We start from the raw sequence: 13,109 nt of genomic DNA on the forward strand, positions 1-13,109 counted from the left end.
ATAAAACTACCGAAATCGTCTGCAGGTAAACACTGTGGGAAGTAGAGAAACACACGGTTGAACGGGAGTCGGTCGTCGCGTCGCCTCCAGGAAACCCCGGCTGGAGGAGGTTGTGAGAGGACGGGTTGACCTCCCGCCAAGTGTGATGCTTACAAGAGTCGTGTTGTGCCGGCACCCCAGCCCCAGGCTGTCTTCACCCCATCCTCAGCTGTGGGGGCCACCATCCTCAGCTGTGGGGGCCACCATCCTCAGCTGTGGGGGCCACCATCCTCAGCTGTGGGGGCCACCATCCTCAGCTGTGGGGCCACCATTCTCAACTGGGGGGCCACCATCCTCAGCTGTAGGGGCCACCATCCTTATGCAGGTGATGAGTCACAATAACGTGGCTGAAGTATGTTGACCAGACCACACACTAGAAGTTGAAGGGACGACGACGTTTCGGTCCGTCCTGGACCATTCTCAAGTCGATTTGTGTCGAAACGTCGTCGTCCCTTCAACTTCTAGTGTGTGGTCTGGTCAGCCACCATCCTTAGCTGTGGGGCCACCATCCTCAGCTGTAGGTGCCACCATCCTCAGCTGTAGGGGCCACCATCCTTAGCTGTGGGGGGCCACCATCCTCAGCTGTGGGGGGCCACCATCCTCAGCTGTAGGTGCCACCATCCTCAGCTGTAGGGGCCACCATCCTCAGCTGTAGGGGCCACCATCCTCAGCTGTAGGGCCACCATCCTCAGCTGTAGGGGCCACCATTCTCAGCTGTAGGGGCCACCATCCTCAGCTGTAGGGGCCACCATCCTCAGCTGTAGGGGCCACCATCCTCAGCTGTAGGGGCCACCATCCTCAGCTTGGGGTCAGGCATCTGGAAGCTTGTAGAGAACCCGATCACTTCCAGGACTCACAAAACATTTTGTTCTTCTATTTCTCAGCTGTTACATTATTATTTTATATTTTGCCAACTTCCTCGAGGGTCTCTTCTACTTCATATTGCTGTAGACTCTGTCTTGCATTAGACACATCTTCAGCAATGTGACTAGAAATTTTGTTAATAATTTGTATTATTGTTATTATTTTATTAATATTATGATTTTATATTGCATTTATTACGTATTTAATGTTCTCAGTGTTATTATTATGGACTTTGATATGGTATGACAGGGTCAGCCGATGAACCAAGAGACGAGACTGTCCCAAGTTGTCTGCAGCGGCCGCCACACACTTGATGCTGGGGTTGGTCTCCCGCGGCGCCGTTGTTCTGGAGAGCTTCCAGACCTGGCTGGCAGGACACGACCCAGGCAGCACGCCAGCTCCGGCTTCTCACACTCTAGGCTGGTCTTGATCTCGACTTCAGGAAGATCACCAAAAAGAGACCAAGAGTTGATGCAGTCTTCTCGAGTCATGCACGAGCAAGCTGCCGTCTTTGGCCTTCTCTGAGAGTCTTCATTCCTGGGTGGACGAAACACATCACTGGGGTGTTTTTCCGCGTCTTGTGTGGTGGTTAAGATAGTTGTTAAGGGTGTCTTTGAAGTGCTGACTTCTGAAATGATGGCTTGAGGATTAGATGAGTCGGTATCTCTTACTTTTCCACTTTGGAGCCCCGGACCTCCAGATACCACAAATGTTCTGTTGAAGTCAGATGGCAGCCAGAATGCTTTATCGCTGCCTTGGTCATCTGCGGTTTCTCTGGAGCTTTTTAATTTTGTGTCGTATCGTTGACGCTTAACTGGGATGTTCATGAGCCGTGGACTGACACTACCAGAGTGACCCTGACGCTCGGTAGGTACTGTCACCGGGGCGTGGCTGACGTTGCTTGAGAGTTGCTGACGTTCGGCAGAACCGGTGGACGAGTTGTTGAACAGGTTACGAAGAATCTTGCGCCAGCAGCAGTACCGCGTCTGCCACGGACACGGCAGCCCCTGAAGAAACACAAAATTAATATTAAAATATTAATATTTTTTATTTTATTGACAGTATAATATTTCAGAGAGAAGAGCACTTCTTCATACACTGCACATGTATGGCCCCTTTTCTTTGAGACTGTCACTCGGTGCAAGACAATTATAAAGTTAATATTAGCGATTTGACAAGTAAGAACAACTGTGAAACATTTCCCGTAAGTGTGCATGTTGCAGAAATGATTGGTGCAACACAAGATCCCAGGAGAGTTGAAAAGTCTTGCAAGACGATTATTTAGCATGGCGTTTATGTGATCCTCTCTCACATAACTCTTAAACTTAAACTCTAACTCTTAAACTCACGCCCAGAAACTAAAAAATGTAAAAGTGGCTAAGCGTGAACTTTTAACTAAGCCATAACACCCTCATGATAAGGAAAAAACGTGGGGAGCAAAATTAGTGAAAGTCCTAGTAGCCAGAACGCACTTCTCAGCTTACTATGCAAGGCCCGATTTGCCTAATGAGCCAAGTTCTCATGAATTAATTGTTTTTCGACTACCTAACCTAACCTGACCTAACTTTTTCGGCTACCTAACCTAACCTAACCTATAAAGATAGGTTAGGTTAGGTAGGGTTGGTTAGGTTCGGTCATATATCTACGTTAATTTTAACTCCAATAAAAAAAAATTACCTCATACATAATGAAATGGGTAGCTTTATCATTTCATAAGAAAAAAATTAGAGAAAATATATTAATTCAGGAAAACTTGGCTTATTAGGCAAATCGGGCCTTGCATAGCTGGCCGAGTACGACGTTCTGGCTACTAGGTACGATATATATATATATATATATATATATAGGCTTCCTGTCCCCAACAAGTGGAATTATATGAGGTTGATGCTTCCTTACTCTGGTCTTCAAGGTGGACTTCTCCGTGATCTCGAGAGGACACGGGGAGGAGGCGAGGACGCAGGAGCAGGAGGTCTCGTCCACCACACTGAACACTCCCACTACCTTCGAGAACGGGTAGGACGACCTGCAACACACACACCATCATGGTACAGTGTATGGTGAGATGCTGGATATGGTGAAAGGTGGTGATGATCACGGTGGTGGCGATGGTGAGGAAGATGGTAATTGTGGCTTTGGAATCCTTATATGTCGTGGCCTAGCTTTTATATACAATTTAATATATTATACAAGCATTCAGAAAGATTCTTCTGAAGCATCCTTCTGAAGATGTGTTATTAAATACGAAAGTACTTAAGGAAATTCCTGACGTTAATCTTTCATTCGTGGTCTGACATTGTCATATATATATATATATATATATATATATATATATATATATATATATATATATATATATATATATATATATATATATATATATATATATATCTTTCAACAATATTAAATTAGAAGAGTATGACAGCTTGCTGAAATCAACACTAGAAAAAGCCCTCAATCTTTCCCTCAGCGACTCACAGTGGAAACAGGCCTCCCTTCCTGTCAGACTCGGGGGCCTTGGCGTGCGCACAGCAACACAAATTGCTGTACCAGCATTCCTGTCCTCTTCAGTGGGGTCTGACAACCTGGTGAAGGAAATCCTACCTGAGCACCTAGTTCAACAGGCAGGGGTGCATGATCCCAGCTTCACAGACTGCACAACCAAATGGGTCTCTCTCGCAGGACCAGCACCCCAACCACCGCCTTCTGAAGCCCATAAGCAATCCAGCTGGGATCGCCCCATTGCCGACCAAGAAGCTGCAACTTTGCTAGAAGCTGCGACGACACCACATGACACTGCCCGACTTAGAGCTGTAGCAGCTCCCCATGCAGGTGATTTCCTATTAGCAACCCCAATGTCAGCAACCGGCACCCGTCTCACACCGCAGGCCCTCCGAATTGCCGTGGCTCTTCGCCTAGCTGCCCCAATCCACACCGAATACAGGTGTATTTGCGGCGAGGCAGAGGCCGACAGATATGGACGGCATGGCCTTCTTTGCCAAAGGACCGGAGGATGGCATGCAAGACACGGCGAGGTTAATGACATTATTAAGAGAAGCCTTACCACAGCCGGTTGTCCAGCAGAGAGAGAGCCCCGTTACCTAATGTCCCGCAACTCTGATGAGCCTGTCGGTCGCCCAGACGGAATTACGGTGAACCCCTGGAAGAATGGTAGACAGTTGGTGTGGGACTACACTTGCGTTTCAACTTTAGCCAATACCTATGTTGACTTCAGTGCTACACAAGCAGGAGGAGCTGCCAATCACCGGGAAGCGGCCAAGTCACGTAAATACAGAGACCTTGAGCACCACTACAATTTTGTCCCCATTGCCTCAGAGACGCTTGGTGCCTGGGGTAAAAGTGCTGCTAGCTTTTTAAAGGAGTTGGGGTCTAAGCTAATCGAAACAACTAGAGACCCCAGAGCTGCCAGTTTTCTTTTTCAGCGCCTTAGTGTGGCAATCCAGAGAGGAAATGCTCACTGCATCCATGGTTCGTGCCCGCCATCTGAGGAGCTGGAGGAGCTATTCAACTTATGACAAGCAGCCTTGTACCCTGTATGTAATCAATATTGTAACTTTTTTGTGTAATGACATTTTCAAATAAAGTTAGATAAATATACACACTTAACAAAAGAATAGGGGTGGTAGGAGAAGAAAATATCAAAGTGTTCAGTGAGGATCCAAAAGGTCTTCTCTGAGTACTCTTTATTTTCTTCTCTGAGGCTATGGGTCCCTACATTTGCACCAGAGGTGGTACCCCTATATATAAAAAAAAAAAATATATATATATATATATATATATATATATATATATATATATATATATATATATATATATATATATATATATATATATATATATATATATATATGTATTTCAGGTATGTATTATGTAAGTATACATGCTTTGATTGCATGTATGGGTGTCGAAATCTGAACCGTCAAATAACAGCGCTTACGTTTTAAAATATCGTAATGTTGTATTGCATGTGAAATTTCCTAGTGACGAGGTCACGTCACAGTGAGCGCCTACTGACAGCCATCACGTCAGTGACGAGGCTATTTTCAACACGTAATTAAGAGTCTGAGACCTGCTCGGGGTGACCTTCAAACTTATCATTGAGATATAAGCACACAGAGATGAGGTAACTCAAGCTATTCAATACATGTTCATATATTTACACACATCACAAACACTCGCCATATTGCTTCATACTCATGGTGAGGCGGTGCCCTGCGATCCGTGGTAGCCTCTGCGGGCTACAACACACTGAAGTCACTATTTACCAGCACCAATCTCGTGAGGTTCACCTACATAAAATGACCTATGACCTTTAATAATATTCTCTCCTACCGTGACACTACGTACGGCGATTCGGTCACATACTTGCAAAAATATACTGCGCCACCCCCCGCTCCACCCCCCACCCCCCGCCAACAAAAAAATATACATGCTTTATATTATTGGTGTTTGTAAAGGGCCCGAGAAACGGACCAGATTCACGAATCAGTTACGCAAGTATTTACGAAAGTGTACATCTTTCCTCAATCTTAGACGGCTTTGGATACATTTATTAAACAGTCTACAAACATGAAAACTTCCCAATCAATTGTTGTTATTGTTATAAACAGTCTCCTGCTGGTGCTTAGGAGGCTGTTAACTGTTTAATAATTTAAAACAATGCCGCCAAAGATTGAGAGAAGATGTTCAGGTTCGTAAGTTCTTGCGTAACTGCTTCGTGAATTTGGCCCCTGGCATCTACCTAACCTTACCTCTCTTAAGTACATATGTATACTATTAGGCCTAGGAGAGTTTAGGTTAGACTGTTGCATTTCTTAAATACTTTTAGAACACCAATAATAGAAAACGTGGACATTTATTTATATAATTATATTTAGAAATAAGTTGGCTTATATAACCCGTCCTAACTGTGTACTTCAGTCCTGAATATAGCTCAAGACCAGAGTAAACTCTCAGGTATATAGGCAACACTGAGATATATTTTTTGACTGAATAAACGTATTTTAATACAATATATATATATATATATATATATATATATATATATATATATATATATATATATATATATATATATATATATATATATATATATATATATATATTAGCTCGTGTAGTCTTTTCATCTCAGGTAAAAGTAAATTAAAGAGCACTGCATCCTAAATAAAAAATTGATACATGTTTTATACATTGGACGTCACTGACACACTACATATATTATACCCAATATGTCACTAATTATGCAATTTAAAACATTACTATGAATACGAAAACTTACTAAATCCGATAACGTGTTCATTATATTTGTGCTTGGCCACAAAATTGTGTAATCCATTTAATATACAACACAAAGAAATAATTCAAGATTTGAGCATTATATATATATATATATATATATATATATATATATATATATATATATATATATATATATATATATATATATATATATATATATATATATATATATATATATATATTTTTTGTGTGTGTGACCTACGCTTGAAACATCAATCACACGTATATTAGGTTACCCGGTAATTTGTGCCATAAACAGTCATACTTTGCAAGAAACTTACACGGAGGCGTAGTGCTGGGCTAGGGTCTGGGTCCTGTGCGCGGGCGAGGCGAGGCAGGCAGGCGTCCACCAGGATAACATTCTGCAAAAGTGAGCATCGTAAGTCAACATTCAGAGACTTGTGAAGAAGTAAGTACCCTGGCGTCCGTGCAGTCATGAACAAGATGTTTAGAGTTGCGAAGAAAGATGATTGAATTTCGGCCCTTGGTGAAGCTCTGGAACCGCCGGGTGTGTGTTACGGGTAGATGACTAACCATCCTGCGAGATGCGGACTTTTGGTATCACTTCTACCTTATTCACTCTTGTGTTGATGATATCCTCATAACAAACCCAGTCTGTCAGTGCAGGTTACTGATCACATGCCTCTGTATGACTAACCATCCTGTGTGATGGGGATTTTTTAGCATCACGTAGCTAGCTTTTTGACACTGCATGTACTCCCTTTCATATAGTCTAGGGCAGCTGCACAAATGCACATGTACCTAATGTATTAATACAAAAAACAGACGTGTTACAAGCACTATTTCAAGCGTCATCTGGTAGTCCTGTTACGCGCGCCGTCTGGTTGATACTGGAGAGATAAGTGAGAACCTAACACCGCCCTGTAACAGTTTTCTTCTCAATTACAAGTATTTGTGTAGGTGATTGTATATGTATGTGTAAGTATATATGTATATGTATGTACATGTATGTATGAGTATGTGTACGAGTATATAAAACATTAATAATTGTGTTACTAGGGTCAAAAGATTGTCATTTGGTTAGCTAAACGAACTATTGAGTTCAGTTCCTGAATCAATTATGTGCCCCTGTAACCCTTTACACGGGATGGGTAATGGGGTCCATAAAACAAAAATTGAATTGAGTTACACTCGTGAACGAAGCAGTAAGAGTAATGGACATTCCTCTGAAGTTCTATATATTATAACTGTACGTAGTACTACTTTTTATAATGCTAATGACAGACAACCAAAATAATTTCCCCTGATAGCTGCCTTTGCGCCATAGAACAGCCTTCACACAAGATGAACTTAAATTACGCATTGTTAGATCCACCTAGTTACATTTCTAATCTGAAATTAACCTTGAAACTCTGAAAGTTATATATATATATATATATATATATATATATATATATATATATATATATATATATATGTTATATATATATATAACATATATATATATAACATATATATATATATATATATATAACATATATATATATATATATATGTTATATATATATATATATATATATATATATATATATATATATATATATATATATATATATATATATATATATATATATATATATATATATATATATATATATGTCAGTAGCCAAAACGCAGTACTCGGCCTACTATTCAAGGCCCGAGTTGCCTAATAAGCCAAGTTTTCCTGAATTAACATATTTTTCGATTTTTCTTATGAAATGATAAAGCTATCTATTTCATTATGTATGAGTTAAGTTCTTTTAATTTGAGTTAAAATTTGCATAGATATATGACCGAACCTCACCAACCCTACCTAACCTAACCTATCTTAACCTAACCTAAACTAACATAAATAAATCGATAATTTATGTTTTTAACATAATATAATAACAATATTTCAAATAAACCAATTGGAAACAATATAGTGAAAATAAAGAAAGTCACTCTGCCTATTAGGCAAATCGGGCCTTGCATAGTAGGCCGAGAAGTGCGTTCTGGCTACTAGGTACGACAGTAGTATTTATAGTGACGATGAGGACCATAGTACATATACCTATTTACTATTAGGTAAACAGAGGCATCAGGTGAAAGAAACTGAACATTTGTTTTTGCCTCCGTCGGAAATCGAATCCAAGCTCTTGGGACTATGCTGTGCGCTCGACCACTCGGCCGTGTCCATATGTGCTTGTGTATTAAAGTAAGTGCATGTCGAATACCTTAATTAGACTATATGTATATGTATTTACTTCAAGCTGTCTTAGTGATTCTTTCCTGAATAACTCTATAATTAGTCTCATACTTGTGTCGCCCTCGAGTATTGTCTGGTGTATGGGGAAATATATTTATAATTGCTCTCCACTTTCTCCACACCATTCACTTTTGTTTATTTATTTTGGCGCCAAATGATACGAGATATATTATTGCTTTAGTGCGTTCGAGTATAATTTACCACAGCTTCAAAGGGTCCTGTAACAGTAGTCTACGTCCTTGGCTCACAACCTAGGGATGCAGGCTCAATCCCCTCCGGCAAAACACATTAAACGGTTGAGCATGTTTCCTTTCACCTCATACCTCTCTTCAGCTAACATTAAAACACGTACCCCGGGAGCTAGGCACCTGTTGTGGGTTGGATTCTGGGGAAAGTCAGTAGTTGGTCTAGGGGAGTTAACCTCGATAAGCCTAACTACAGGCTTTCTGTCCCAGATAACGTTAATAAAACAAATACAAGAACGTGCTCAAAAAATCTCGTTACTGTGTATTTCATGGATATCCTCCATCACATTTTAATCGCATGTTTTACACACACACACAAAGTATCTCAAGACATTTAAATTTAAATGATATACCCATCATATGGACGGTGGCGAAAAAGGTACAGAATCACAATCTATGGCTTTGGAACTGGACCCCAAAGTTGTTTAACCTAAGCCAGTTACATTGGCCTTGAATTAATTACATTCTATATGTATTTGTCATTCATGCACTCACCATTCATCCCGAGTCCGGCGGAGGAAGGGCTATAGTCGTGCACCGTACAGGAAACACCTACATTTGTATGTTGGTGAGGAGGTCGAGGTAACGGTAAGATGAGGGGTATCCGTCGCCTCCCTACCCTGAGAGCTCCTGCTGGCGACCCACGCTAGCAGGCTCCCATCCACCACATTCCTCACCTCCACATCATCCACCTGATGTAAGCTCTGCACCTGTTGTACACTCTCCACTTGGTGTGTGCTCGCCATCTGATGTACACTCTACTAAATGTGTAGTGTACATCAGATGGCGCATTGATGAGTTATACTCTCCACCTGATGTACGTTCTCTACTCACGTACGCTCATCACCTGGTGCACGTTCTCCACCAGATTTACACTCTTTAATTTATCCTTTAATCATGCTGTTACTGCTCAGGAGGCACATGATATATTGTACATGGACGCAAGGTCGTGGTTGTTACACCTGGCGCGTTCACTCCTCGACGGTGAGTCCTCGCGGCAGGGTTGCCAGGTTGGGCTACTTATAGCCTAGTTGGGCTCCTTGTAGCCCAATTGAAAAGCCAGCTTTGTATGTCGCTACTTACTACTCTTTTCGGCTACTGTAAGATATGCTGCGCTGTGTACTCTGAAAAGCGAATCAATCGCTAAAGAAATATTTGGCTACTTTTGTAGTAAAATTCGTGACTTTTAGTTTTTCAACTCGCGACTTTCAGCAACTTAAATCTGGCATACGAGGCCCGCGGGATGGGCGTCGTCTGCATGACACGCAAATGCATATAAAAATGCAAATAGTTCAACACCCCTGCAACTTAGCTAGTTTTATTGTGATCTAGTGCCTTAGACTATTATATATACCTTTTCTATCACATTCCACAATATGGTCAAGGGAACTGGGATCCATATCAAAATAATATTATGGTAGATAATATTACTGATAAAGAAGATAATGTTAAAGAAGTTATCCATTCGTTTATTTTACATTTTAGTGTTCGTATTTGCTGAATTTGTTTGGGGTATTACTTGTTATGGAATACCGCTAGGGCACCAGCGCACGACTACTCACTGGACGTACAAATATCACGCACCAAAGTACCAACAGCTGGCCCGTAGCCTAACTGTTATCTGCAGCAGAGAGGACTCCTAATACCGCAGGTGGCCACCACATTTCTGATGTAGGACGCAGAAGAGAATAAGTCTGATATAGGACACGGAGACGTCACCTGGATGCACAGGTGGAACAAAACCCAGAAATATCCCATATAGTATAAAGTATGACTAGTGAGACCAAAACACACACACCACAAATGGACCAGAACACAGACGCCACCCAGCACCACAAGTGGACCAGGACACATACATCACCCAGCACCACAAATGGACCAGGACACATACACCACACAGCACCACAAGTGGACCAGGACACATACACCACACATCACCACAAGTGGACCAGAATACAGACGCCACACAGCTCTTGACTCTCCAAAAATCCATCCAGCAGGCAGTATATATGATTATTACTCTAAACCTTCATATGAGACTGAAATATACAAGCTACAGAGCTCTTAAGCATCCACGACACTATATTGCTAGGTGTTCTAAATAAGCTTTTCTTGAATTAAAGGAAAATATCAACCTTTTCTATTATAATTTTAATTTTGTTTCTAGCTCACAGTAAAGAAAATACAGGTTCTGTTATAGAGTAATATACTCACCCAAGAAGAAGCCAGCAAGATGTCATCCTGGTACTATGTACAGTAGTGGAGATAATAGTTCTGCGAAGGTTGTCTGTCCCCCACACTAGTAGATAGTGTGGTCTTCCACCATGGACTAAGTGGTAGTCCACTAATGAACGAAGCAAATATAAGGTGATACAGTATTTAAACACTGGAATAGCTGAGAGTTTGAGCTCAGTGCTCAAACACGGACGTAGCGAGGAGGCAGACTGATGGAGGTGCTAGGCGAGGGCCGGGAGCCAGCCGGAGGGGGAACCCACCTCCTCTCCACGCGGGGGTCAAGGATGAACTGAACGTTACTGATGTGTGTATAGAACACGCCCTCCTTCCCAAGCACCAGAACAAGTGGCACAAATCCCCTGAACATCACATACAGTATGCAGTATGACCTGTGAGACAGAGGCAGACGTCACACAGCGCCTCCAGTGGACCAGGAACGCAGATGTCACACATCCTCTTTTTCCCAACTACTTATACCATTAATCCCTTCCAAGTGCCACGCTTCCTATCTCTGCCAAAACAACTCCCATAATTCCAACCGCTAATCCTTCCAATCGGCCACGTCCACCTGAACATACGCTCGCTGCACTATAATGACCGTAAAGCAATTATCACCATGAATTGTTTGTATGCGTTCAGCTAGCAGCCCATTCTCCTAAGGTTTCCCAACGCCTTGAGATACGTTTATAACATTTCCTCCTTTTTTTTTGCGTTTTCAGGACTAAAGGGTTTAAGATCGTCAGGAGGTGGAGCAGGAATCGCCGAGGATGGAGCCGTCGATGGTCTGGATGCAAGCACGTCGTCCGGAGCGGTGATGTTTGTCAGTCCATTCGTGGTGAAGAGTTCAGTGAAGAACATTTTCTCCCTTCACAATTTAGTGTACCAAGGTCAGAATTTCACAGGACGAATTTCCCATATTTCACAGGCTGCTTAAAGACTCTTAACACATATACCTAGTTCACGGCTTCCACCAGTTTCTTCCTTCCAGCGGCTACTCCCACCTGAACACACATTTGCTACACTGATGACTATAACAATAAAAGTATTACTATGAATTGTTTGCATTCAGACAAAATACTTTGGGTCTGGCCAGCACAACTGAATGAATTGACCATATGGACATATTGTCTAGCTGCTAGACAACATGTTCATAAGGACACCCATCTAGTTACTGGTTAGACCCAACGTACTTCATTTAGCTGCAACCCATCCTCCAAATAGAGCGCATACGCTATCACCAAAAATTGTCGTACTGAAAAATAGTAACAGCTCACAAAATTGACATTAGTCCCGTTTTCTGTTTTGGGTCCTGTGGTAGGTTAGGATAGGGGACTTTACTACAACAGTTTCTTGATGTTGGGAAACCTTAGGAGGACGAGCTGCTGCTGAGGAGTCCATCCTTGCATTCATTGCAATCTCCCAATGTTGACACCTACACTTCAAGAAATAATTTGCAAACAATTTTTTTTTTCAAACATTTACTTATCCTTTGTAGCGAGTTAATCTTATACTCGCTCCATTATCTCATTATCTTAATAGCATAACTAATTACAGAAGCTACAATCCTTTCCCCAATTACAGGTAATACTCTTCTCACCTTGTTGGAGGAAGCTGAGGTGTAATCACCATATAAGCAACGATTTGATGAATAGAAAAAGTACAATCTCCAGTCAAGAATGTAGTAATCGGTGTAGGCAGTTCTAATCGACCTAAGACGCTACAGCTTCGACACAGAGCAGGCAGCAGACTACGACCTCATCCAGCTACAACGCTCTCCCACATAGAGCTCCGCGACTCCAACCACACTCAGCTCTCTGCTCAGCTCCAGGCTTCGTCTCAACGTCTACGACACTGCTGTATCCAGGACTACTAAATAAATATGAAACTCACTAAACATTGTGTATCTAATCAACCCAACAACGTAACACAATCGTACGTTACACCTTGAACCACTTGAAGCTTTGCTAGAAATATCAACTTGATTGTAAGAAAATAATAGTGTGACAATGCATAACAGTGCAGCAGGTCTACAGATATCTTGAGGTTATCTTGAGATGATTTTGGGGCATAAGTGTCCCCGCAGCCTGGTCCTCAACCAGGCCTCCACCCCCAGGAGGCAGCCCGTGACAGCTGACTAACACCCAGGTACCTATTTTACT

General features: G+C 41.9%; 1 protein-coding gene across 1 annotated transcript; it reads right to left on the reverse strand.

Annotated features, from left to right (window-relative positions):
• Positions 1 to 1,081: 1,081 nt before the first annotated feature.
• Positions 1,082 to 11,858, reverse strand: LOC123774801 (uncharacterized). The gene is made up of 4 exons (XM_045769420.2): positions 10,930 to 11,858; positions 6,501 to 6,581; positions 2,800 to 2,926; positions 1,082 to 1,910 (listed from the first exon to the last, which is right to left on the reverse strand). Exons 1-4 carry the CDS (start codon positions 10,953 to 10,955, stop codon positions 1,155 to 1,157), a joined length of 990 nt encoding a protein of 329 aa, XP_045625376.2. The 5' UTR covers positions 10,956 to 11,858; the 3' UTR covers positions 1,082 to 1,154.
• Between the last annotated feature and the right edge of the window lie 1,251 nt (positions 11,859 to 13,109).

The sequence above is a fragment of the Procambarus clarkii genome, chromosome 68, assembly GCF_040958095.1.
Source record: "Procambarus clarkii isolate CNS0578487 chromosome 68, FALCON_Pclarkii_2.0, whole genome shotgun sequence".
NCBI lineage: Eukaryota > Metazoa > Arthropoda > Malacostraca > Decapoda > Cambaridae > Procambarus > Procambarus clarkii.

Excerpts from the sequence above, each read along its gene's own strand:
- LOC123774801 (XM_045769420.2), bottom strand. The coding sequence starts at position 10,955 with ATGACATCTTGCTGGCTTCTTCTTGG. Across the intron at positions 2,927-6,500 it reads GCCCAGCACTACGCCTCCGT|GTCGTCCTACCCGTTCTCGA; the intron begins GTAAGTTTCTTG and ends TGTGTGTTGCAG. Across the intron at positions 1,911-2,799 it reads AGTCCACCTTGAAGACCAGA|GGGCTGCCGTGTCCGTGGCA; the intron begins GTAAGGAAGCAT and ends GTGTTTCTTCAG.